Source organism: Equus przewalskii, chromosome 22 (assembly GCF_037783145.1).
Source record: "Equus przewalskii isolate Varuska chromosome 22, EquPr2, whole genome shotgun sequence".
In the NCBI taxonomy this organism is placed as follows: Eukaryota; Metazoa; Chordata; class Mammalia; order Perissodactyla; family Equidae; genus Equus; species Equus przewalskii.
In genome coordinates, this window is record NC_091852.1 from 38148608 (window position 1) to 38175989 (window position 27382).

The 27382-nt window shown below is 35.5% G+C and overlaps 1 protein-coding gene across 10 annotated transcripts in view; it reads left to right on the forward strand.

Annotated features, from left to right (window-relative positions):
- Window positions 1-27382, forward strand: part of FOCAD (focadhesin) — a 270485-nt gene that overhangs the window by 116346 nt on the left and 126757 nt on the right. For all 10 annotated transcript variants that reach the window (XR_011531312.1, XR_011531311.1, XM_070589694.1 and 7 more), the window contains 4 exons: window positions 11277-11381; window positions 11783-11884; window positions 12418-12548; window positions 14292-14418. Coding sequence is in view for 8 of the 10 variants with exons in the window: in XM_070589694.1 (XP_070445795.1) it covers window positions 11277-11381; window positions 11783-11884; window positions 12418-12548; window positions 14292-14418 (465 nt within the window). In the remaining 2 variants the exon portion in view is untranslated. The remainder of the gene's footprint in view (window positions 1-11276; window positions 11382-11782; window positions 11885-12417; window positions 12549-14291; window positions 14419-27382) is intronic.

The following is a 27382-nucleotide window of genomic DNA, read 5'->3' on the forward strand; positions in this document are numbered from 1 at the left end:
GTTGCCAATCTTCCTCTTTTTGCTTGAGGAAGATCGTCACTGAGCTAACATCTGGGGCAATTTTCTCTATTTTATGTGGGATGCCACAGCAGTGTGGCTTGACAAGTGCTGCTAGGTCCATGCCTGGGATCTGAACCTGTGAACCCTGGGCCACCAAAGTGGAGCACGTGAGCTTAACCAGTATGCCACCGGGCTGCCTCCTTTTTTGAGTTTTAGATTTATGCATTTTGCCCATATTTTTAGGGGAAAATTTGTATTTGTCTTAAGAATTTCTGCATTTTTTATTTAGAATATCAAATCATTGATTCATAATCATATATATGTGTGTGTTTTCTTTTTAATAGCTGACTCGTAGTGAGTGCTTTACTGTGTGGCAGGTATTGGGTTAGTTTGGCTGGGTGTGGAATTCTGGGGTGGAAACCATTTTCCTTCACAATCTTGTTTGTTTTCTTCTATTGCTTCCATAGCTTGCAGTGTTGCTGTGGAAAAAGCCAAAGTTATTCTGATTCCTGAATTTCTGAGTATACGTTTATGCGAACCTAATTTTTGGGGTTTTTTTCTCCTCTCAGGAAGTTTTTAGGATCTTCTCTTTGTCCCTGGTACTCTGTAATTTCATGACGATGTGTCTTGTGAATCTATTTTCATCTATTGTGCTGGATAATTTGTGGTTCTTTTTAATTTGGAAATTCAGGTCCTTGAATTTCTGGGGAAATTTTTTCATTATTTTGTGATTAATTTCTTTCCCTCTACTGACCTTTTCTCGTTTCTTTCTGGAACTTCTCTTATTTGGACCCTGAGTTCCTATAGTGATCTTATAATTTTCATATCTTTTCTTCCTCTATTTTCTTCTCTCTACTTTTTTACTTTACTTTTGGGGAGATTTTGTTAACTTGATAAAGTTAATTATTGAATTTTTTGTTGTGCTAACGTGTATATAAATTCAACATCTCTTTTGTTTTCTGAATATTATTCTTTAATTGTGTCCATCTTTACTTAGTAGTAGGATTTCATTGTTTTAGTGCTTAGTGAGTTCTTTTCTTTCTAGAGAGCATGTACATATTCACTCAATATTTCTTCTAGAGTGTTTAAAGATTCTCTCTCTTTGATGTTTAATTCTTGAATCCACCAGGAATTTTTTTCTTATATGGTAGTGTATTAGGATTCCTCTTCCCATTAACTAACCAGTTTTTCTGTCACCATTCATGGATTAAACTTTTTTTTCTTTTGGTTTGTACTTTCTGCTTCTATCATGTATGTCACTGTCAATGTCTTCTTACTAGCATTCATTTCGTCTTTCTAGTCTAATAATTTTCCTTGATGCAGAAGATTATGCAAGACAGGGGTTTACTAAATCTATTTTCTGTCATTCCTTAACAGTACGCTGTCTACTCCAAGCAATAGAATCAATCTTCTTATTCATTGTTGTAAGAAATTTAAATCAATCCTTTTTTATGTTTCTGGCTTTTTTCACTAACTTTACTTCATCCTGGATGTTAATCTTCTTGGTTAATATAGCATTCTAATCATGTCATTTGTTTACTGTTATTCATGTAGACTCAATTTAATGGTCAATCTTTTATTTGAGACTGAGTTAGGATCTCATAAAATTCATGGTATAAGATATTTACCACTTACTTAAACTTCAAAGGATTTTTGTCCTTGAAGAAGGATAGTGAGGATTTGAAGTCATACTTTATATTCAGCCAGCTTGTGTTGGCTGTTTAATCTTCTTCTCCTCAAATGTAGTATGCATTGGCTTCACATTCACCATTGTCAGTCTTTCTTAGTTTTTCATATCCTAATAAATTGACCTGACTGTCATAAGCTTTGGGTACTTTGAGCAGTTTACTGTTTTAATAAATTCAAAAGCATTGAACCTCTCTAGTTTTCTTGCATAGTTGCTTACCTAGCCGAGCTGTATTTAATTATATCTCATTGATGGCGGGTAAACTCCTCCTTCCAACTGGCTGATGTAAAGCACGTTGCTGGTGGCAGATACGGCAGTAGAAATTGTACCTAATTCAAAGGAAAAATATACACATTATACTTTATTTATAGGACATTGGCTTTTAAGTTCTGTTTTACCAGTCAGACTACCAAAGATGTAGATCTCACCATGATAGAAATGTAAAACCTACTTTTGTTCAGGAAGGAAATTTTATGCTTACAGGAATTCTGGCCTTATAGTTATCATTTATAGTGAGTTGTCAAAATGTTAGCTATTTCACAAATTAGTGTTGGTTATACTCCTTTTTCATGTGGGTGGTTACATATTAATAATGTGGCTAATCATTACTTTATGATTGAAGTTTTCTTATACCATTTTCTAACATATGCATTATCTCTGACTCTCAGAGATCATGAATATTCAGATGGGTAAGAAGACTAACCTGGAAATCAAGTTTAGTTTGAGAAAGGTCATGGTTATTTTCAGACTCCTCAAGTGATATGATACTTGACTTTATTTTATTCTAGTCTGTGATATTTCTTCTGTTTTTCCATAGTTGCAGCTTCTGTGTTGTTGACCTTACTTTCTATATACTGGAACTTCTTAACTCAAATTCTGATCATGGCCTGATAACCTTTTGATACCCTGGTAACATTTACCTGACAGATAAACTTTTCTAATTCTAAGTTAATTTTGTCAGAGTACTATCTTTAAGTACTTTTCTTCATAAGTGGTAGGCTTTTAGTAATTGTTTACAGAATCAAATAGCTGCAACACTACAAGATCCATCTTGCTGAATGGAATTCGAGCAGATAGAGAAACGAGGAGTAGTTTAGGCGTTCTAAAAGCATTTGTGGTGTGCTGGGAACCAGAGATACAGAGGTGAGGAATATGTCATCCCTGCCTTTGGTAAGGCAAAGTAAGAAGTGTATGGACTTTGGGGTAAAGTTGCTTTGGTCCAATGCTAACTCCAGCATGTGCTAGCTCTATTACATTGGGCAAATTATTTGGCTTTTACGAGCTCCAGTTTTGTCATTTGAAACACGATGATAATCATGATTTTCTGTAAAGTGCTTAGGAGAGTGTTCATAGTAACTGTTCAGTAGATGTTAGCTGCTACTATTAGAGGAGTCACTATAGATCAGATGCTCAAGTCATAAGGCTAGATTGAATATCAGAAAGAAGATTGCCTGGGAGGGACTTCATTATGCTAGATGTCTTTCTTTCCTTGACCTTGTTTGGCTCTCAAAAGTTAAACTTCAAGGATCTAGACCACTTATTTAATTATGTTATGATATAAATATAATTTGAACCAAGGAAGAATAAAATTATACTGTGTTTACATTTCTTTGATGTTGCTGCATGCCTACAGATTCCTTATACATGGAGGAAATGATTAGCTTTTCAGTGCTTCCATCAATGAATTGCTTTCTACTGTATTACTTATATAATAGATAGATACCAGAAGTAGAACTGTCAAGTAATTGAGGAAGGTGGAATTAACTAATGTTCGAAGCATAATAGTACATTAGGTCTTTTTTTCTGTAGAATAAATAATTTTTAAAAGTTTCCTTCAATGTTGAAAGGATTAAAGAATGCATTTGTACTTCTGTCGTATGTACCATTCAAGCATATTCATTGTGTGTTATATAAAAATTCATGTTTTATCTTCTTATTTCTAACTTAACACATAATATTATCTTACCACTGTTTTGTAAATGGCAAATACACTTGTGTACATAGAATTTACTTCCATTTTTTCACAGGACAAAGTCTTATGCAAAGATGTTTCAGCATTTATCTAATCTAAGGATATGAAGAAAATATGAACCAAGAATGCACCTTAGTAGTTCAGGTCTAGTTTTATAAAACATAAATCTGAAAAGTTAAAATCAGACATTGCTTTATATTTTTGCCTCTTACTTCCATTAGATGACCATGTCTTGAATTATTTCTTTTCACTGGTATCTTTACTTTCTATATATTAATTTGTTACTATATCTCTTATAGAGTAATAAACTATGAGCTATCGCTCACATTTTTAAAAAGGGTAGTTATAAACATTAACTATATATTCTCTCATCACTAAGATGAATAATAAAGCATTTTTTGATTTCTCATAATTTATTAGTAAAATAGTGCTACTCATGATTTTTGTTAGAGAACCATCTGAAAGATTATGCTGTTTTCTGTTTAACTTCATGCAGTGTTGCCAACATGGATGTTTTTCATGGAATCCAGAGTTAAATTTTTATACTCTGTTTTTTATGTGATTGACTCCAGGGAGATGCTAGTTTGTGTCACTTCTGCTTGTTTTTGTTTTGTTTGCTGAGGAAGATTTGCCCTGAGCTAACATCTACTGCCAATCTTCTTTTTGCTTGAGGAAGATTCACCCTGAGTTAACACTGGTGCCAATCTTCCTCTGTTTTGTATGTGGATCACCACCACAGCATGGCTCCCAATGAGTGGGGTAGGTCTGCACCCAGGAACTGAACCAGGCCACTGAAGCTGAGTGTGCTGAACTTACCTCTAGCTCATGTGGCCGGCACTACTACTGCTTGTTTCTTCCTTATGTTTTGTCCAATTATAGGGAGAAAACTTACATGATAGTTCTTTATCTGTTATAGATAGCCTGGAACCTTTGACTGCTTTCACTCTGCCAAGGTAGAAAGCAGATGTGAACTGAGACATGGGCTCTCATCCTCATTCTGTAACCAACTAATTTTATGATCCCTGTGGGCCTCACTTCCACCATCTATAAAATAAAGTTGTTTCAATGAACTTGACAAAGACTCTTCTGACTCTTAAAAAACAATCCTGGGGCTGGGCCGATGGCATAGTGGTTGAGTTCACATGCTCTGCTTTGGTGGCCTGGGGTTTGCAGTTTTGGATCCCGGGTGTAGACCTATATACCGCTCATCAAGTCATGCTATGGTGGCATCCCACATACAAAGTGGAGGAAAATTGGCATGCATATTAGCTCAGGGACAATCTTCCTCAATCCAAAAGAGGAAGATTGGTAACAGATGTTAGCTCAGGGACAATCTTGCTCACGAAAAAAGCCCTGCAAAAGACCTGTGATTCTTTTTTTAAATTGTGGTAAAAAAACATGTAACATGAAATGTACCTTCTTATCAAAATGTTCGCTGTGTAGTACAGTATTGTGTACAATTTTTCATCTTGCAAGACTGAATCTCTATACCCATTGAACAGCCGCTCCCCATTCCCCCTCCCCCAGCCCCTGACAACCACCATTCTACTTTCTTTTTCTAAGACTGACTGCTTTAGATACCTCATACAGATGTGGAATCATGCAGTATTGGTCCTTCTGTGACTGGTGTTTTCACATAACATAATGTTCCTGAGATTCATCCATGTTGCAGCATTTAATAGGATTTCCTTCTTTTTAAAAGCTGAATAATATCGCACTGTATGTATATACCACATTTTCCTTGTCCATTTATCCATTGATGGATATTTAGGTTGTTTCCATCTCTTGGCTATTGTGAATAGTGCTGCAATGAACATGCAAATATCTCTTCAAGATCCTGATTTCAATTCTTTTGAAATATTTCAATTCTTTGAAATGTTATTTTAAAATACCCGTGTGTGTTTTATTATAAAAACTAACAATGGTGGGCTAAACAAGTCAAACAATTAAAGTTTCTTTACATTTCATAAAATATTACAGAAAAGTTTTTTTCAATAAAAAGACTATTGTTTTAGAAGAGGCACCTAAAACCAACTGTTCAGTAAATGCTTTTTTGTGAATAAATTTTAAAAGAGACTAGTGCCTGTCCTAAAACTCCCAGAAGTGGAATTGCTGGATCATATATTAGATTTATTTTTAATTTTTTCAGAAACTTCCATACTGTTTTTCATGGTGGCTGCACCATTTTACATTCCATCAGCAGTGCACAAGGCTTCTAGTTTTTTCGTATCCTCACCAACACTTATTTTCTATTTTATTGACAGCCATCCTAACAGATGTAAGCTAATATCTCATTGTGATTTTGATTTGTGTTTCCCTAATGATTAGTGATGTAGAACATCTTTTCATGTACCTATGGCCATTTGTATGTCTTCTTTGGAAAATTTCTATTAAAGTCCTTCACTCATTTTTTAATCGGGTTATTTGTTTGTTTTTTGTTGAATTGAATTTTCTTTTTGGAGTTCTTGATATATTTGCATATTAACTCCTTATCTGATATATGGTTTGCAAATATTTTCTACCATTCCGTAGGTTGCCTTCTTTACTATGTTGATCGTTTCCTTTGCTACACAAAAGCTTTTCAGTTTGACCTAGGTCCACTTACCTGTTTTTGCCTTTGTCGCATGTACTTTTGGTGTCATATCCACAAAATCATTGCCAACACCAATGTTATGAAGTTTTCCCCCTGTGTTTTCTTCTAGGAGTTTAATAGTTTCAGGTCTCGTGTTTAAGTCTTTAATTCATTTTGAGTTGATTTTTGTATACGGTGTAAGATAAGGGTCCAATATCCTTCTTCTGAGTACAAATATCCAGCTTTCTCCTAGCACTGTTTTTTGCAAAGACTATCCTTTTTCCATTGTGTATCTTGACTCTTTTGTTATAAATTAATTGACCATATATGCATGGGTTTATTTCTGGGCTCTCTATTCTGTTCCATCAGTCTATATGTTTGTCCTTGTGGCATTATCATACTGCATTGCTTATTGTAGCTCCGTAATATGTTTTGAAGTCAGGAAGTGTGAGGCACCCAGCTTTGTTCTTTCTCAAGACTATTTTGGCTATGCAGGGTCCTTTGTGGTTTCTTATGAATTTTACGATTGTATTTTCTATTGTGGAAAAAAAATACCATTGGGATTTTGATAGAGATTGCATTGAATCTGTAGATTGCTTTGGTTAGTATGGGTATTTTGAGAATATTAGGTCTTCCAACCTATGAACATATGATATCTTTCCATTTTCTTTTTCGCGAGGAAGATTGGCTCTGAGCTAACATCTGTTGCCAGTCCTCCTCTTTTTTTTTCTTTTCTTTTCTCCCCAAAGCCCCGTACCTAGTTGTATATCCTAGTTGTAGGTCATTCTAGTTCTATGTGGGATGCTGCCACAGCATGGCTTGATGAGCAGTGTGTAGGTCCATGCCCAGGATCTGAACTGGCAAACCCTGGGCCACTGAAGTGGAGTGTGTAAACTTAACTGCTCGGCTACGAGGCTTGCCCTGCTATCTTACTTTCTAATTCATTGATTTTTTGTAGTGACATGCTTGGATTCCTTATTCAGTATCTTTTGTGTGTCTTCTATAGGTGTTTTCTTTTTGGTTGTCATGGGGCTTACAGAAAACATCTTATAGTTACAACATTCTATTTTAAGCTGATAACTTCAATCGCATGTAAAAGTTCTACTTTTTTATTCCTCCCCACACTTTATGTTATTCATGTCACAAATTACATCTTTTTATGCTGTGTATTAACATATTTTTATAATTATTTATACTTGTGTCTTTTAACTCCAATACCAGAATTAAAAGTGATTTATGCATTACCAGTACAGTATTAGAGTGTTCTGTATTTTTTCTATTTATTTACCTTTATCAATAAGCTTTATACTTTCATGTATTTTATACTTTTGTGTTGCTGTCTGATGTCCTTTCTTTTCAACTTGAAGGACTTCCTTTAGCATTTCTTGTAAAGCGGGTCTAATGGATGAGCTCCCTCAGCTTTTGTTTATCTGGAAATGTCTTTATTTCTCCTTTAATTTTGAAGGAAAGTTTTGTGGAATATAGTGTTCTTGGTTGGCTGGTTGTTTTTGTTTCAGCACTTTCGATATATCATCCTGCATCCCTTTCTGGCCTACAAGATTTCTGCTGAGAAATTTGCTGATAGTCTTATGGGGGGCCCCTGAAGAATCTTATCAATCGCTTGAATTCTGAAGGAGGGAAGAGAAAGCATTGGCTTTTATGAAACCAGAAGGTCTTGAGACAGTGAATTACAGGGCACTTCACCAGCATATTTTAAACTTAAGGTAAAGTTAGAGTGTTCATTCTCTTTTCCGCCTCTGGAGAGTAGAAGGCTTAAGAGCAGAGGAATCAAGAGCTCATAATTACATCTCAAGTAAGTCAATAAATACACATATATGTTATTCATTAGGAAAACAACAATCCATACTTAATTTTTTTTTTTTTTTTTTTTTTTTTTTAGATTTTTTTATTTTTTCCTTTTTCTCCCCAAAGCCCCCTGGTACATAGTTGTATATTCTTTGTTGTGGGTCCTTCTAGTTGTGGCATGTGGGACGCTGCCTCAGCGTGGTTTGATGAGCAGTGCCATGTCCCCGCCCAGGATTCGAACCAACGAAACACTGGGCCGCCTGCAGCGGAGCACACAGACTTAACCACTCGGCCACGGGGCCAGCCCCCCATACTTAATTTTATGCAAAAGATATTTTCCACACATATATATCTATATTTGTGTTTTCCTAATGAAATAACACCTATTTTGTTTTTTCCATTGACTTTAGGATTTAACTTGGGCTATAATAGCCTCAAGAACTGTATTAAGTCTAAGATTATTTACTGTAAAAGTTTTCTACTTTGCTTTTTTCATTTCTGAACTCACTAGAGAAAAATAAATACCTTTACATACTCCTTTAAGTCTAAGACTCACAAAGGATCTGTACTCTTTGGCATAAATAGAGTACTTTATTTCTTTCCTGACAATGTAATTAAAACAGTTGTTTAAAAGCCATACAATAAATACGCTGTTCTATAAAATGTCACTAAAGGTACTGACTGCCCTTCCCAGAACTAAGAATCTGTCAAAGTGTCTTGGTAGAAATCTTCCCAGAAGGGGTAATTCATTGAGACTGTGCAATGCAATCTAAGATAACCTTTTGTTTTCAATTAAAATGGGGAAGCCAATTCAAAAATTTGTCTCCCTTCATTTGCTCAAGGTGAGGGAGATGAAACTTCTGTTCCAGTAGAGCCCCAGCACTTGTTAAAAACATCATAAATTCTGTCTGTGTGTTGTGAGTCTGTAGCCATTACATGCGTAGCTCCAAATGGTGCCCTGGTATATCATGGTCAGGCTCATTAATGAATTAATGTTTAACTGTCACTTTCTGTTGGTAAGGTTAAGACGATTTTTTTTCCTTCTTGAAATTGAGTTAAAGTAGATGTCTTCTAAGCTTAGAAGGAAAAGGCTTTTTAAGATTGCGGCAGATAGAGGCAATTTAACAAATTCGGGGCAACAAACCTGTGAAATGCACAATAAAGAAAACAAAATTTTTTTGACACTACATTTTGTGCCATCAGGTAAAGTTTCTTGCTCATAGTAGCTATTTACTTAATGATTTTGAATTGATTTTTTTTAAATAGCTTTATTAAGATATAATTCACATGCCCATAATTCATCCATTCAATGTATACAATTCAGTGACTTTTGGTATATTCAGAGTTGTCCAAACATAATTACAAATAACGTGAGAACATATTCATCACCCCAAAAAGAAACCTTGTACCCATTAGAAATCACTCTCCATTTTCCCCTACACCTCCTCAATCCTAAGCAATTACTTTCTGTCTCTATAGATTTGCCTATTCTGGACATTTCATGTAAATGGAATAATATGTGGTTTTCTTGACTCGCTTCTTTTATTTTCTATAATGTTTTCAAGGTTCATCCATGTTGATTCCTTTTCCATTTTATGGCTGAATAACATTCCATTTTATGGCTGTACTACATTGTATTTATCTATTCATCGGTTGATGGACATTTGCCTTTGGCTACTATGGCTAGCAGCCACTCTTTGGCTATTATGAGTTATGCTGCTATGAACATTCATGTACAAGTTTTTGTGTGGATATATGTTTTCATTTCTCTTGGGTAAATACCTAGGAGTAGAATTGCTAGATCATATGGTAATTCTGTTTAACTATTTGAGAAACTGCCAGACTCTTTTCCAAAGGGGCTGCACCATTTTACATTTACCAGCAGCAATGTATGAGGGTCCCAATTTCTCCACATCCTCATCAACACTTGGTATTATCTTCCTTTTTGATGATAGCCCTCCTATTAGGTGTGAAGTGGTATATCATTCTGGTTTTGATTTGCATTTATGTCATGGCTTATGATGATTGAGCATCTTTTCCTGTCTTTATTGGCCTTTTAAAAAATCTTCTTTGGAGAACTATCTATTCAGATCCTTTGCTCTTTTAAATTGGGTTATTTGTCCCTTTATTATTGAGTTGTCAGAATTCTTTATATATTCTGGATACAAGTCTCTTATTAGATACGTGATTTGTAAATATTTTCTCCCATTCTATGGGGTTGTCTTTTCATTTTCTTTAGTATAGTGTCCTTTGAAGGACAAATATTTTTAATTTGACAAAATCTATTTTTTTCTTCTGATGTCATATCTAAGAATGTTTTGTCTAATGCAAGGTCACAAAGCTTTACTCCTATATTTTCCTTAGGAGTTTTTATACTTTTAGCTCTTACATTTAGGTCTAAAATGTATTTTGAGTTAATTTTTGCATGTGTTATGAGGAAGGAGTCCAAATTCATCCTTTTGCAGTGGATATCCAGCACTATTTTTAAAAGAGTTTCTTTTGTCCCCACTGTATTTTCCTGATATATTTGTCAAAAATCTATTGAATATAAATATAAGGATTTATTTCGGGACACTGAGTTCTATTTCATTCTATTTGGGGTTCCTTGCTTTTCCATATGAATTTTAGGGTCAGTTCCTCAATTTAGGCCAAGAAGCCAGCTAGGATTTTGATAGGGATTGTGTTGAATCTGTAGATTGATTTGGGAAATATTATCATCTCAACAATATGAAGTCTTTTGATCCACAAATGAATTGCTCTTCGCATTTTATTGTGTTATGCATAGGGATTGAAATGGGGACTGGAGGGAAATTTTTGTCCATTAATCTCCCTTATAGTACACCTGATTTTAATTATTTCATATTGGAATAACGTAATTGAATATTTCACCATGTGGAGTTATTGTTTATATATCCTAAGTGGTATCTGCTCTTTGGAACTATAAACTTCTTTGGGGCAGGATGTATCTTAACTACTTTTGTATTACTGAGAGTGAATGTCATAGTTGTTTAAGAAAAGCATTTTTTTTGATTGGTGTTTGGCAGCTAATTATAGAGGAAATAGAATATTAGTGTTACTATGAGATTACTATGAGTAACAAATGGCCAGCTGACGTTTTTTCAGTCTTCTGATTCATATATATTCATATTATTCCTTTGAAGAAAAATGAAATAATGATTGCTTTATAGATTGATTTCTTTTAGAAGGCATAATTAATATGTTCTTTAAATTCATTTTAGGTACCAAATCTGATTCCAGTTTTGATGTTCAAATTGGGAAGACCGCTCGAACCTGTGTTATATAATAATATCTTGTATACTTTACCTACACTGGGTGTTCACAAGGTTTGTATATTAACCAGTTTAGTTGGGGGCAAAATGAAGGTGAGGCGTGACTAATACACGTTGTTTGGTATTATATGAAATTTTAAGTCCTCAAGTTTGCCATGATCACTACTTCCCTTTTTGGGCCAAAAGTATTTATTACAATATTTAAGAATTAATTCTTTTAAATCATTTAATAGCCAAATTTCCCTTTGGGCGTTGTCTGAGATTAGGTCTTTATGTCCCCAGGATTGCTAGCTATTCCCTCCCAAAACTTTCCCCAACCTCTGAGAAGATGGGTAAGACTGTAGTAAGCTTCATTTCTGTCTTTATTTTATAATAAGTGATTTTAAAATTCTTTTGGTAACCTTGGGATTATTCATTTACATTTATGGAACCAAAATTTCTTCAATATTTTCTAGGTGTGCATTGGACAAATTCTACGAGTAATCCAGCTTCTTGGAACCACTCCACAACTAAGAGCTGTCACTTTGCGCTTGTTGACATCTTTGTGGGAAAAGCAGGTAAGCTCAGATATACACTTGTGTGAGTATTAAACATATTCCTTTCACTGAAGGAAACGAATTTTGCCATTATGTGTGACAATGCTTTGATAGAGTCTTATTAGTGAGTGGCATCAGTGATTGTGGGGAGAAGTTTTGATTTAGCATGATGCTTTTGATTAGTATTGCAGTCAGTTGTGATTGACTGTCAGAGAGAAATTGGGAATAGAAAATAAACTTATTTTCTTAATTCTGTAATTTATTTTTCCATTTATGTGGAAAAAGTAATAGAAATATGATTATAAGTGGTTAGAACCTTTGTAATTCGGGTGAGATTTAGCCTCTTTTTTCTTGTTTTGTGAAATGAACAGGACATGGGTCTGTAAGAAAATCCCCAGCAATCACAACAGCATTCTTCTCTGCTGATTGGAAGAAATACATTGTAATTTGCAATGCAAATGCGAGATATAGAGGTTAAAATGCTGCATAAAAGGAGATAATGATTATTCAACTGAAGTTGGGAAATAACCTTTTTTGCGAAATTGCTCTTCTAGGATCGTGTCTATCCTGAACTGCAGCGTTTCATGGCCATGTCCGATGTGCCCTCTCTGTCTGTGGGCAAGGAAGTCCAATGGGAGAAACTGATCGCTAAAGCAGCGTCGATCAGAGATATATGTAAGCAGAGGTAAGATGTGCTTAACCCTTGGGAAGGTATATCGTGATATATTATTTTGCATTTAATTTTTTTATTGTAAGCCGGAAGCTAGGAAACATAGAGGATATTTCAGGAAGAATAAATAAATTTTCAATTCAAATTTTCTGATTGTAAAACTTCATAATATTGGACAATAACTTTGAGAAGCAAGCGTGTCTTTTCCTCTCATTTATATCTAGGTTTATAGGATATTTATTTCCTTTTCTGGGTAATAATTTAGGATTGTAATAAAACATATGATGTTATGCTTTCTGTTTTTCTGTACATAAACCCCTGAAACCTAAGCAGTAGACTGTAGTCAGACTGTTCTTCCTTACATTGTCCTTGTGTTATGCCTGATTTTTATGAGCAGTTTCAACAGGGAAGGCCTTATTTATGACTCATTGCATGGAATTAATTACTAGGAATTATTACGAGGAAAGATATGATCTTGAGTTCCCATGTATGTTCTAGGGTTTAGGAAGACATGAAGATATTAGGGAGATGATTCTGCTGTTCTAGATCCTGGATCGATAAATAGGCTGGAGGTGACAAGGCTTAGTGTTAAGTAAGCAAAGCTCCACTTTGCCAGATATTTTTTTTTCTTAAATAAGATAAGGTAAACATATTTAGGGAGCAAATAAATTTGAAGAGAGTTGTAGTCCTGCAATTGCATATGTTGATCAAGCCCCTGCAGTGTAGAATTCTTGGGAGCATCATTCTCACCTATGTCAATGACAACACTGAATGGTACTTCCTGAAGTTGTGCAATGAATGGGTTGGCCCAGGTGCTGGTAATGTGGATAGTGTCTGTTTCAAGTAAAATCTCAGATCAGAATGTATCCAAGGCTCAGGCTTTTTTCTAAGCTTCAGCCTTTTGACAACACAAACATGACCTTAGTCTAAAAGTTACACATACGTAACCGAAGACCTGAGAGTTTTGATTCTCTTGAGGTATTGGCATGGAAAAAATTTTTGAGATGAAGGGTTATTAGCTGACATTTTAATTTGACATACTTAAAGCTGAGGCTCAGGAGAGGTGAACTATCAGACCAGATCAGAGTCTGTTGATAACTTATTCAGTGCTCTTCTCAGTTAGCACCTCAAGATCTGTCAAATTTTTCTCGTTTTGGAAACTGATTTCTATTTGCCAGACAGTGAAACAATAGAATCCAGCCAGGCAATTTCATCAATTGATATTTTGTTAATTAGAGAAAAGTATTATGTCACTGAAGGATTACAAGGAATGCAGGGAATGGACCTGAGCATTTCTTTATGATGTTAAAAGCATTCTGGGGATAGCACAACAAATGCAGAATAAAGAGGAGAGCAAGGGAAGGCGGAAGAGTGAGTGAGTCCAGCACAGTGCCTGGCATGAGGTAGGTGTTCAGTCAGTTATAATTCCTATTATTATTTTTATCATCGGCATCATAATTGTGATAGGTGTGACCACCTTAGTTAGTATCACTACTGTAAGGGAGAATAAAATTTGTTAACAAGTGCCTTCTTTTTTGGATAATATTTCTGTATCAAAAATAAGCCTTAAGTTATGGCAGAAATGATGACGATGCAAATCTTTGAAGAAAAATGTATGATGTTAGTATTTGTGGGTCAACATCTAGTCAGCACAAGGGTGAAGAAAAGCATTAATGCTTTTTGTTCGGGCAAAAGACCTGGGAGTGGTAATTCAGCTCTTTGGCTTTAATCTTGTTTCTAAACTGTTGTTTCCTGTAGGCCATATCAGCATGGCGCAGATATGTTGGCCGCCATTTCACAGGTGTTGAATGAATGCACCAAGCCTGATCAAGCCACTCCTGCAGCCTTGGTGTTACAGGGTCTTCATTCCCTCTGCCAAGCTGAGGTAAGCTCTGGAAAATTGTTTTGGATAATTTTGAAGAAAATATTTTACAAGGCATAGTAGTTACAAGGATGTAAGATTAGATTCAAGTAACTGAAATTTAGAATATTCATTCCCAGAGATTTTTTGTTTGGAAGAGTGAAGTAAGACCTTCTACTTTACAAATTCTTCCTAGAGGGAAGTCTTAAAACTATCTGGTCATATAGACATTCTCCAGAGACTAAAGAGAACCAGACTTTAGGTTTTTCCTTGTTCTTATTTATTTTTGTTAATATGGAAGGGAAAGTCATGCTTATAGGTGAGCTCTTGAGTGTTATTTCCTTCTTAGTTTTGTGATTAGAGAGGCTTAGAAGCTGATGAGGTGAGGAAATTGGCGTGGGCCAGTGGCAGTTTTATAACCAGCAAAAATTATTGTTGGCTTGAAGATTGGCAAAGGATCCTTTCTTTCCTAGTGATCAGATTGGGTAGGATGGATCAATGTTAGAACTGAGCCTCTAAATCATTTTCTGAACTTTAGATTGCTCTTCACATTACAACACAGCAGAGAGAATCTTTACTGGTTTGGAGAAATGAGGTAATAACATCAAAGATCCTTCACTGACCTAACCAAGGTTTTTGTCACAGTGAACATACCTATACGATTGTAGGTTTTTAGTGAATGAGAGACTAAGTAACATGATGATATGAATATAATGATATAATAATACAAGCAATGACCATTTTTAATGTTTATATGCTAATGTCTCTATGCCAAGTACTTTTCATTTATGTTCCTCTATAACTGCAGTATAGGGATTATAACAGCATTTTATACGTGAGGAAAATAGACCTCAGGAGGAATTAGATATTTACTCAGGATCTTGGTATGAAAATAAACTAATTTTTTTTGGTAAACACTATTTTAGCAGACACTAAGCATCATTACTGTTCAGGAGCCAATGTGTATTAAGGGCAGTGCTTTCAGCCCACATGCCCAGTAGCTGGCAAAGTTGTTAGGGTTTCCTGGCAGCAGACCGTTACAGCAGGGGAATACTACACATAACCAAGGATCTTTGCTTTTTATTGCTTCAATTAGTCTTCTGGAATTGGGAAGTGTCAGTTTAGTAATTATATTACTTTCATAGTACATAATTCTAAACCTTATTTTTAAATGAATTTTTAACGGAAGCTTTGAGAGAAGAAAGAATTCTATACTTTCACCTCCAAAAAGTGACCACTGTTACCATTTTGGAGCATTTCCTTTTTATTGTTTTTTCCAAACAGAAATCCACTCATTTCTGAAATTAACTTTTTCCCACCTAACAAATAGTAATTTTATCTTATTGTATCTATAATTCCATTGTGTTCCGCCCATCGTCTGCTGTTACTGTAAGGTTCTATTGTGTATAGATGCTTATTAACTCATAAGAAATGCCCAGTGTGTGGTGCTAATTTTTCTCATTCCATTTCTCTAAGATAGTATGATTAATTGTAGTTAGTACTGGGGATATGAAAAATGCTGCCTGATGTGATAGAAAGCATCTTTGTTTTTAGGCAATTGTGGGATCGTAGCAGATATATACCAGTTATTAGCTGTGTGTCCTTTCATTAATTTATTTAACCTCTCTGAGCATCTATTTCTTCAAGTGAGGATAAAGTGAGATTACACACAAAAAAGACCTAATATAGTGTCTGCCCACATAGGTGCTATTTAAATGTTTGCACTTGCTCCTGAAAAAGTGGTGCACAGTTGGATATAGTCAGTGCCATCAAGGATGTTGTAAATAGTTTTTTTATCTTTCCCCTAAAACTCACATAATAAATGATAGTGACAATCTTTTCCTCCAAATGTATCCTATTCTTTCACTGCTGAAGCTCTTGGGGCTTCTTTCTAAACTTAAAGGAGACCATTTAGGATTGTTGAACATTTAGCTCCAAATCTATTCCCCCACTCCAAACCACTACCCATAAAGATAATTTTGAGCCTGTTTTACTGAATTACTGTCTGAATCCATTCGGGCTGCTATAACAAAAATAACATAAACTAGGTGGCTTATTGACAAAAAACATTTATTTCTCACAGTTCTAGAGGCTGGGAAGTCCAAGATCAAGGCACTGGCATATTTGGTCTCTGGTGAGGGCCTACTTCCTGCTTCAGCGACAGCCATCCGCCTGATAGAGAGCTGTCTTCTCACTCTAATCTCATGTGGCAGAAGGGGCAGGATAGCTCTCTGGAGTCTCTTTATATGGGCACTAATCCCAATCATGAAGGCTCTGCCCTCACGACCTCATCACCTCCCAAAGACCCTATCTCCTATACCATCACTTTGGGGATTAAAATTTCAACATATGAATTTTGGAAGGGATACAAATGTTCAGCCTATAGCAACTACCTTCCCTCTCACATTCCATTGTCCTATAGAGGAGTTGAGGCATCATGTCTAGGTATTTTATTTAATAAAACTTATGTCTTATTTTGTTACCTTAATACTCCTTCCTTTGCTTGGTTTCACTCCCCCCCATCCTCTTTCTCTTTTAATGTTTTGAAATCCAAATCCCATATATTTTTATCAAAATTCGCTTTTAAGAAACTTCAACTGATTGTTGCAAATGAAATAAGAATTCAGTCTGTTGTCTAACAAATAGATGCTAGTCCCTTTAAATCCTTTTTGTAATAAGATGGGCTTTAATAAATCATAAAGCCATACCAGCAATCAGTTAACTTCATTTCATTATAAAGAATACTTATTTCCTCATTCTTTTTTTTCATCTCTCATTCTTGTCTAGAGGATAAACCTACTATTTTATTGACGCCTAAGAGAGGTGAATAGTGTTATTTACCATGTTGTCCTTATAGATATTACAAGTTTTCTGAGTTGTGGAATTTGTTGAAACTGACTGCATCATGATTAATTTTCGCAATAAAAAGATTATTTTTTATGTTTGGTAATGAATAGCTTTATGTTCATTTAAATACGTAGAAATAATCTATTCCCCTTTGATGAGCCTTGATGGCAATGATATATTTTTCTGTTTAGTTTAAGCCTTTCCAAGCTTTGTGTGTGTGTGTCTGTGTTCATTGTTTGTGAAGCTGCTGCTGTTATGTCTGGATATGTGTGTTAAAGTTGTAAAATATACTCAGTTTGGTGGCCCTTGCCAGGCCACATTTACTAATTTTAGGCTAATCTTTTGTTTTTTTCTTGGCATGCTATCCACAGAAGCCAGCATGCATTCCATGAGGCCGTTTATTCTGTCTTCTAATTGATAACATGTGTGAAGCATTCATGGCTGCCAAGAGTTTCAAGAATGAAAATATTCAGCATAGTTATAAATCTATTTCCCAGCAGCATTTGGTAGTGATTTGTGTATCCATTGCTCTTTAGATCCTTGACTATCAAATATAGTTAAGAACATAGAAAGACAACCTAAAACAATGAAATTTTTAAAATCAATATGGATAAGAGAGTAAATTGAATAACCCCATCTTTAAGAAAATACCTCAGTTGGAAAACTGTCCAAAATTGGATTTTGCTGGGCTTTCCCCTCCTTGCCTTTGTATAATAATTGGGGCTCTTTTTCTTATGGTTGGCAAATGGACCATTCAGCTTTGAAAGTCACAGTCATGAAATTCCTGTGTCCTTGGTAGGGTCAGATTAAGTCTGCAATTACTGCTGCTTAATCATTTATCGTGGTCTACAGTGAGAGATTGAGAAGACGGTTTCCTTCTAAATGCCACCTCTGTCAAGGTGAAGATTGTGTTTTCAATATGGGTTTCTTTGGTGCTGCTTTACTAAACAAAAAATGGAGAGAGAAGTTCTAGGAATCTTGGTTGACTGTACTCAGTTTTCCTTAAGGCCGTTGGTATATTGATTTGGGACTTCACAAATTTCTCTTTAGGTTAAACTGCTTTTTAAAAATTACAGCTAATATTTCTCAGGCACCTAGTGTGAATTTGGACACTTTATGTTATGGCGGTTCATGTTATGCTGAAGAAACAGAGGCTCTGATAGTTTAAGTAACATTCTCAAGGTCACATGGTTCATAAGTGAAAGAGAAGGAAAGCAGACCCAAGACTGTCTCCAAGTCCAATGCTCTTTTGTTATTCCGACGCTTTCCTCCTCCCAATTCGCCTTAGTTTTCTCACTTCTTTTTGACTTGATACAAAGTTATGTCTCTGAGAAGCAATACAGCCATCCCTTGGTGGTATCCATTGGGGATTGGTTCCAGGCACCCCCACCACCTCCCCCACTCCACCTCTGTGGCTACCAACATCAGAGGATGCTCAAATCCATTATATAAAATGGCATATTTGCACATCCTCCTGAATGCTCTAAATCGTCTCTAGATTAATTATAATACTTAATACCATGTAAATGCTATGTCAGTAGTTGTTATACTGTATTGTTTAGGGAATAATGACAAGAAAAAAAGTCTGTACGTGTTCAGTACAGACTCAGCCATTGTAGGCCTCTCGATCTGTGGTTGGTTTAATCCCCGGATGTGGAACCCTTGGATCTGGAGACTGTATTCTCTCTCTTCTAAAAAAATGTTTTATTAAGATGTAATTCACATACCATTCATTGCCTCTATTTAATGTGTACAATTTGGTGGTTTTTAGTATATTTACAGAGTTACGCAGCCGTCACTATGATCAATTTTGGAAACATTTTCATCACCTCACCCAAAAAACTTGTACCCTTTTAGCTGTCACCCCCTAAACTCCCACATTCCCCCTACCCCTAGGCAACCACTAATCTACTTTCTGTGTCTGGATTTGACTATTCAAGCATTTCATATAAATGGAATCATATAATATATTGTTTTTTGTGACTGGCTTCTTTCATTTAACATATTTTCAGGGTTCATCAATGTTGTAGCTTTTATCAATACTTCATTTCTTTTTATGGTTGAATAATATTCTGTACAGTTATCCTACATTTTACCCACTCATCAGTTGAAGGACATTTGGATTTCCCACTTTTGGGGTATTATGAATAATGCTGCTATGAACATTTGTGTACAGGCTTTTGCATGGACGTATGTTTTTATTTTTGAGAGCTGCACACCTAGGAGTGGAATTGCTTAGTCAAGTGGTTACTCTGTGTTTAACCATTTAAGAAACTGCCGGAACTGTTTTCCAAAGTGGCTGTGCCATTTACATTCCAAGCAGAAGTGTATGAAGGTTCTAATTTCTCCCCATCCTCAGCAACTCTTCTTCTTATCTGCTTTTTTTTTTGTCAACTGTAGCCTTCCTAGTGAGTGTGATGTGGTGTCTCATAAGGCTTTGATTTTCATTTCCCTGATGACTAATGATATCAAACATCTTTTTCTGTGTTTCTTGGCCCCTTATATATCTTTTTGGAGAAATGTCTAATCAAATCCTTTGAGTAGTCTCTTCTTCCTTGCTTTTAACTTCCCTTGTCAGCCAAGTTAAATTTTGTTCCTAGAGGAATGATTAGTAAAACAATTTTGTCCTCCTAAGTAAAAGATACTAGGAAATCATGAGCTTCTTAAAATGGACCTTTTCTACAAAGAGAGCTTGTGAAACCATATGAAATATCAGATGAAAACACATATATTCCACTTTGTGACTTTGTCTACATATAGCATTTTCTTTGTTTTTATATGAAATTGTCAGAATCCTTTCAGCTGGAAAGCTATTAGAGATGTTTTAGTAATAGTAGTAGTAAGCATCTATTGATTTACTGAGTGCTTTCTCTGTATAGTACATACTATACACAACAATCATTAAATTTATTTTCTCATTTAGTCTTACTGAAAATGGCCCTCTGTGTGATGGGTACTATTCTGGGAGGCTAACAGAGGTTAAATGATTGCCCAAGGCCATATAACTCAAATGTGGGAGAGCCAGGATTCAAACCCAGGTCTGTCTGAATTCAAAGTCTACATCTTAATCACGATTTCTTTTTCAAAAAAATGGCTTTATTGAGATATAATTCACATACTATCACTTTGTGTTTTTGCTCATCATGTTTGTGTTCAGTTGACCTTGTTATGGTGTGACATTATCGTAGAAGTCTTTTTGCGAGTGTGATATTTGTACTCTTTTCCCGTACTTGTCCATTTGTTTTGTCATAGGTTAATGTATAAGATTTTATGTTATTTAGGCTTTGCATAAATGTCCTAATGAAAAAGATGTTTTATAAATTAAACATAAAATAAATTAACTTTGAGTGTTTTTACTGATTATATATATATTTTTATATTTTAAAGATGTGTTGAAATGTTTTTACCCCACTTTTTAAAGACATTTGGTTTTTATAGCATCACATTTACTTTGGATTATGAAAAAAAAAAATAGTATTCCTCATCAACTTCTCACAAAAGTGTTTTCATTTTTCCATGTCCCTTTCCATTGTATTTTCTTTTTTTTTTTCTTCCTAAGGGAGATTCGCCCTGAGCTAACATCCTTGCCAATCTTCCTCTATTTTGTATGTGGGTTGCCTCCACAACATGGCCACGAATGAGTGGTGTACGTCTGCACCCTGGAACTGAACCTGTGCCTCTGAAGTGGAGTGCACTGAACTTAACCATTAGGCTGCAGGGCTGGCCCTTATTGTATTTTCTTTACACGTAGAGATTTTACAGTTTCCATCTTCTCTATTCACCTTGCATTTTGTTAGAAAGATTTTTGACATTGCTGCATATTTTAATGTATATTAACATTATTTAATATTAATATTTTAATTTTAATTACTTTCCATGGAGTTAAAATATCATAAATAATCAAATAATTCATTTTTGATTGGGCTTTTAAGTTACTTCCCATTTTTCTCTTTATAATTAATAGTCTAAGAAGTAATTGCATATGTAAAGTTTTTCCTTTCTTTTGGATTATTTTCTTAGGCTAAATATTTTAGCGTTTGAAGGATATTTTTATGATCTTATTAAATAGTTAGCTTGTTTTTTTAAGTAACTTTCCATGTTTACCTGAGCATGAGAGAGAGATAGAATGTACAATTTGTACCCAAATTTCTGGCAGCATTATTTGTTCCTAGTGAGAACAGTTCAATTGTGTCACCACTTCATTGAGTCCAGGGCAGCATTTCTTCTTTTGTGATCGTTCTGCTTGTTACCAGGAGCCTGTAGTCCCTTATGTCCAAACTGTCATTAAGGGAAGGAAAGGTCTAAATTGAGTGTTGTCACCTCACAGTGAATTCACTCCGTGTAGGTTTAGCTTTGGGGCTTTGGAGAATTATTAAGGAAAAAGGAAAAGGGATGATTTAATTCATTATAGACTTTTAAGTGGAAGTTATAAAAAGTTAAATATGTTTTTTTATTTTATTTTATATCATTTATGTTTCTTTTTATGAGTGCTTTTGAAATTCGTCTTGTTGACTTGAGATTGTATTTAAATCCGTACTTCAGCTTTTTTTTTTGCTTTTATTTTACACTCTTTTTTTATGTCGTCATTGTTTTGCTTTATGGATTTATGGGTTGTGAGTGTAAAAGGAATCCTATTTATCTCATAATCTCATAAAATTTGTTGCCTGTTCCAGAAGATGTCCAAGTAGAAGTGTTGGCAGCCTCCCAGAAATGTTCTGCCAAGTTGTCATTTGTTCCTCCTCTGATGAGTCGAGGTGGTGAGGAGGAGGAGGGAAGAGGAGGTGATGCGGCCTCGCCTCAGCCGCTGCGTCCACTGCAACAGCAAACATAGGCAGGTTTCCCCAGGCGGAAAGCAAAAAACTTTAACCTTAAAATAAAAATTTTGAAAACTTAAGCCAGGCTGTGCAAGGCTCTCTGGAGATAAAGATTTATGAGACATTTCGGCCTTGTAGGAGCTCGTGGTCTAATAGAGGAGAACATTGTGTTAAGTACACTCAATGCATTTGAAATTCAGACATAATGCAGAGGAGAGAGAGAAAACACCAAAGAAATTCTTCTCCAGACCTCAAACAGCAACTTCAGGTGGCAGACGGGAAGAATATTTGGGACTAGAAGACAGAGGCTCCATAGCTTACTTGTACCTTTCCTTCTCCTTGTTTATGTAAACAGCTGTATTGAGATATAGTTAACATACTATACAGTTCACCCATTTACAGTGTTCAATTCAGTGGCTTTTTGAATATTCACAGAGTTGTGCATCCATCACCACAATCAATTTTAGACCATTTTCATCACCCCAAAAGATAACCCTCCAGCCTCCATATACCCCACCCCTAGGGAACCACTAATCACTCTTCTATCTGAATACATTTACCTACCCTGGACATTTCATACAAATGAAATCATACAATATGTGGTCTTTTGTGACTGGCTTTTCACTTAGCATGTTTTTAAAGTTCATCTATGTTGTAGCTTGTATCAATACATTTTCTTTTTATGGCTACGTAGTATTGCATTGTATGGCCGTACCACATTTCATTTATCCATTCATCAGTTGATGGAAATTTGGCTTGTTTCCTCTTCCAAATTTGGCTGTTATGAATAATGTTGCTATGAACATTGATGTACAAGTTTTTGTGTGGGCATATGTTTCATTTTTCTTGGGTATATATGTAAGAGTGGAATTGCTGGATCGTATAACTTTATGTTTAACCATTTGAGGAGCTGCCAGACTACTTTCCAAAGCAGCTGTACTGTTTTATATCCCACCAACATAAATCTTTCTTCTGTTCTCCTCAAATAAGGCAGATAGTCGTACGTAGGAATTGTTACTGAAGCATTATTAGCTGTTTTTAACCTTCATTCGTACTCAAAACTAAAATGTACATGATGTGGATAGCCATTTAAGAATAAGAATTCAATAGCATATATTCTGTCACGTAGGAGGGTTGCTAGGAAAGAGGAAAGGGTTGCTGCCCTGGGCAGTTGTTTCAATCTAACTTTCTCTGAGGCATTGTTGCCTTGCCACTCAAAATGATTTTATCGTCTGTCTTTGGTAGAGTGCCAGCCCTTGTCTTAATAGGTATCATCTTTGACCAGTAATCGGTAACAATCCTGAATGATATCGTATTTATTGTAGTAAGGATGTTTGTCTTCATAACAACCGCTAACATTTATATAAATCAAAGTTTGAAAACTTATGGCCTATTTTATCATAGGATTAATATTTTAAATTAATTCTAGTATTAATTAAAAATATAGATTTCTACCCTGAGTTGGTAAGACAGGAAGATCTTGCAGAACCTGGCCTGCTTTTTCACATGGCAGTGACCACCTGGTGCTGGGTGGCAGTGGCAGCTTCCTTTACTTAAGTGTGTTCTCTAATTTGCTGCAGTTCCCTTGGCTTCTAGAGTTACATTATCTGCCTGACCCAGCCAATCCTTGCAATTGTGTCCCTTATTTTAGTGTTACAAATAATGTCATATAAGTGATCTTAGTTTGTCTTTGTAACAAACCACTCTTCAAAAAAGACGTGATGTGATTGGCTAGTAAACACATAAAGAAATGTCAACATTGTTGGTCATTGGAAACATATATACCACTGGAATCACTAAAATCAAAAAGACTGACAATAAGAAATATTGGAGAAAGTGTGAAGTAATTGGATATCTCATACGTTATTGTCAGGTATATAAATGATATAGCGGCTGTGGAAAAGTATTTGACAGTTTCTTGTAAAGTTGAACATAAACCTACCTTGTGATCTAATATTTCCATTTCTAAATATTTACCCAAGTAAATGAAAACATGTCCACAAAAACACTTGTACAAGAATGTTTGTTTCAGCTTTATTAATGATAGCATGTTTGGAAGCAACCTAAATGTCCATCAGCTGGTTGATGGATAAACAAATTGTGGTGTATTTGTACAGTGGAATTCTGGTCAGCAATGAAAAGGAATGGACCACTGCTACTTGCAACAACATGGATGAATCTCAAAAACACGCTCAGGGAGAGAAGCCAGGTACAAAAATTCTATACATTTCATTTTTATGAAATTCAAGAATAGGCAAAATTAATCTATGGGGATAGAAGTCAGAATAGTGGTTGAGTTGGGGTGGAGAGGAAGAGGATAGGCTAGAAAGGGATGTGAGAAAATTTTCGGTCTATATCTGCACTGTCCAGTATCGTAGCTGTTAGCTGCATGTGGTTGTAAGCACTTAAACGATGGCTAATTCGAATTGTGATGTGCTGTAAGTGTAAAATACTTAACAGATCAGAGCCTTAGTATGAGAAAAAATGTAAAATATCTCATTGATAATATTTAAAAAATAAATTACATATTGAAATAATACTTTGGATATATTGGGTTAAATAAAATATATTCAAATTAATTTCATCTGTTTCCTTTTCCTTTTTCTAAATGTGGTTACTAGAAAATTTAGAATTGCATGTGTGGCTCACATTATATTTCCACCGTCTGTATCTTGATTGGGGTCGTAGTTACAACAGTGCATACATTTGTCAGAATTCATTGAACTGTACAATCAAGATCTGTACTTTTTGTAATATGTTATTATACTTTAATAAAACAAAACTATAAAACACATTTTTTCATGATAGTTACTGCATTCGGCATTTGGCATCCATTATATCCTGTATTAAAATTTACAATAATCCTGTAACTTAAGTGATATTTGTTGATGAATCTAGGAAGTCTAAGTCATATCCAAATTGACATAGAAATGTGTAGTAACATGGAGATTTGAATGCTCTTTGGTTTAACTATAATTCTTGCACTCTTCCCACTGTCATGTTGCTTTACCAATTGTGATAAAAGTGCAAGTGTACTTTGGGGACAGTTGTAAGTTTTGCTCCTTCAACCATTGATTTCTAACTAAACCTGTGCTCTGAGTGGCGGTGAATTGAATGAGTCATAACATTTCTGAAAGATAATTCTGTAACTGCAGAAGAATCTAGTAACATTGCTATTGATATTTCAAGGAGGAAAATAACTTTCAGTCCAAACAAATTGCCCGAGGTTGGAGGAGAAACAGCTTATGGTGTGTGCAGAAATGAAAATCAATACATTGTACCGAAAAAGAGGCCTCATTCAATGTTAACATTTTCTCTCTTAAGTCTTGAGACGGGAATGTGAGGCAGTGCTAGCCCTCTGTTTTCTTAATCAGCTGTGAGTCTGTTGTAGCAAAAATTAATAGGCGTTGCAGGATCATGAAGAAAAGCCCTTTCATCTTGCCCAGCTCCAAGAGGGTGTTATATTCTCAAAGCAGAGTATTGTACCATTGAGCCATAGATAAGGAGGGGAGGGGCCTTTCCTGGGGATTCTTGACCGCTGGCAGAGTTCACTTCTGGCCGTTTGTCACAGCAGTAATTTTCCCGGAAATACCCTATGCCAAGGTTATGTTTTGGCTATTCTATCCTCTTTTATTGGTTTATTTTCTGAAATCACGGGGGAAGGTAGTTGTCCCTGCCCTCTCCCATCGTCCCAACTCTTTGTCTAGCGGCTCCTTCAGAGCACCTTGGGGTGGGAACAATTTTCAATGGGACTCAGCAGGTTTGGAGGGTTGTAGGGAGTGAGTGTGGCATAAAAATGGCCAATAGAAATCCTGTATTTTGTTTAAGCATTTTTCAGCGCGATAAATATAATTTAATATGGAAATGTGATCCATTGTCCCACAGCAGGTTTTCTCAGCTGCGTACAGTAAGGATTCTGTCGCCTACTGGAACCTCTGTTGTTGTTCTCCTGTTTTGTTTGTGGGGACATTTAAAGGTGAATTGCCTGTGCAACCTTGCAGAGGAGTTGATTAAGTTTAATTTGCTATGCATTAGAGGAGGAATTTGCTGGTCGTTTTGAACTGAGCTCTACGTTATTTGTAGTTGGGGCGTTTTTTTGATGCCTTTCCTTCTTCCTGGGCATGAAAACGCTTTTTGTACATTTGTTGAGTCTATTTCCATGCTGAGCTTTTTATATACCACACAATGACTCTTTGCAGTTGAAAGTTGTAGTTTGGCCTTATTTTTAACTTTAAAAGGACAGCAGGAACTTGCCTTCTATTAAACATTTGTGGGTATTATAACATTTACTTTGTCATCCTGTAAGTAGATTTTTAAATATGGTTTTTCATTTTCAAAATAAAATTTAACTGACTGTAGTATGTTTGTATAATGGAATACTATTCACACATAAGCCACGTGTGAAATCTTATGGAAAAATAAAAATACTGGGTTCTTTTCTTTAAATGGAAAAGAAGTAAGCTTCCTTCTATTCCTTAATTTGTTGTTTTTATTATTTTTAAAGACAGCATTTGGAGCTCATGTGAAATTGAGCACTATGTCAAAACTTATAAGAGGAAATTTTTAATTTGAGCACTTGAAATTTTACCATTTCTGGGTTTTGCTTTTACACTTCAATCCTTTTTCTTCTGCTGTCTGCCCTTTACCAGGTCCAGATTTGCTATGATCTTTGAAGATACTTTACTCTGAGAAACGTACAATCTCAACTTTTGAAGTTACAATATTTAAGAAGCTCCTCTTGCCCGCTGTACCTTATTTTAATCCAATTTTGTGGTTATTTTGTGTTTAAAGAGTTTTTATATGAAAAGTTTTCTATCTTGAGTTGGAATCGTGGTCTCTGAGGATTGTTGACTGATGCGAGTAGTCCGTGACTGAACATGAACGCTGTTCAGGGTATCCAGCCGTGAGTTTCCGGCTCGCAGTCACAAACCCAGGGTATTCTTTAGAAGATCAAACGAGTGGGACACTGGGAGGGTTTTAATGATGCCAGTTAACATCAGAAGAGCTGGGCTCAGTGGTTGCAAATTATGCTCATCTGAATAAATGCCGCTGAGCTGGAAATAATGACATGACTAAAATGATGCTAATTGTGTGCCATTCTGCCATTCCAGTGAATAAAATATATTGATTTAAGCTTATACAGGGGGTGGGTTTTTCTTTGGGGGGTAAATGGAGACATGGGGCGCAGAGAGAGAATCATTGAAGGAGGGTAGTAGACTAAGTGGCATTAGTGGTTTAAAGGACTTTATGGATTGTGAGATCTGATTGAAAGCATTGTTTTGATACTTTCCAAGAAATTAATAGGTCTATTTTTAAAGAGATTTTAT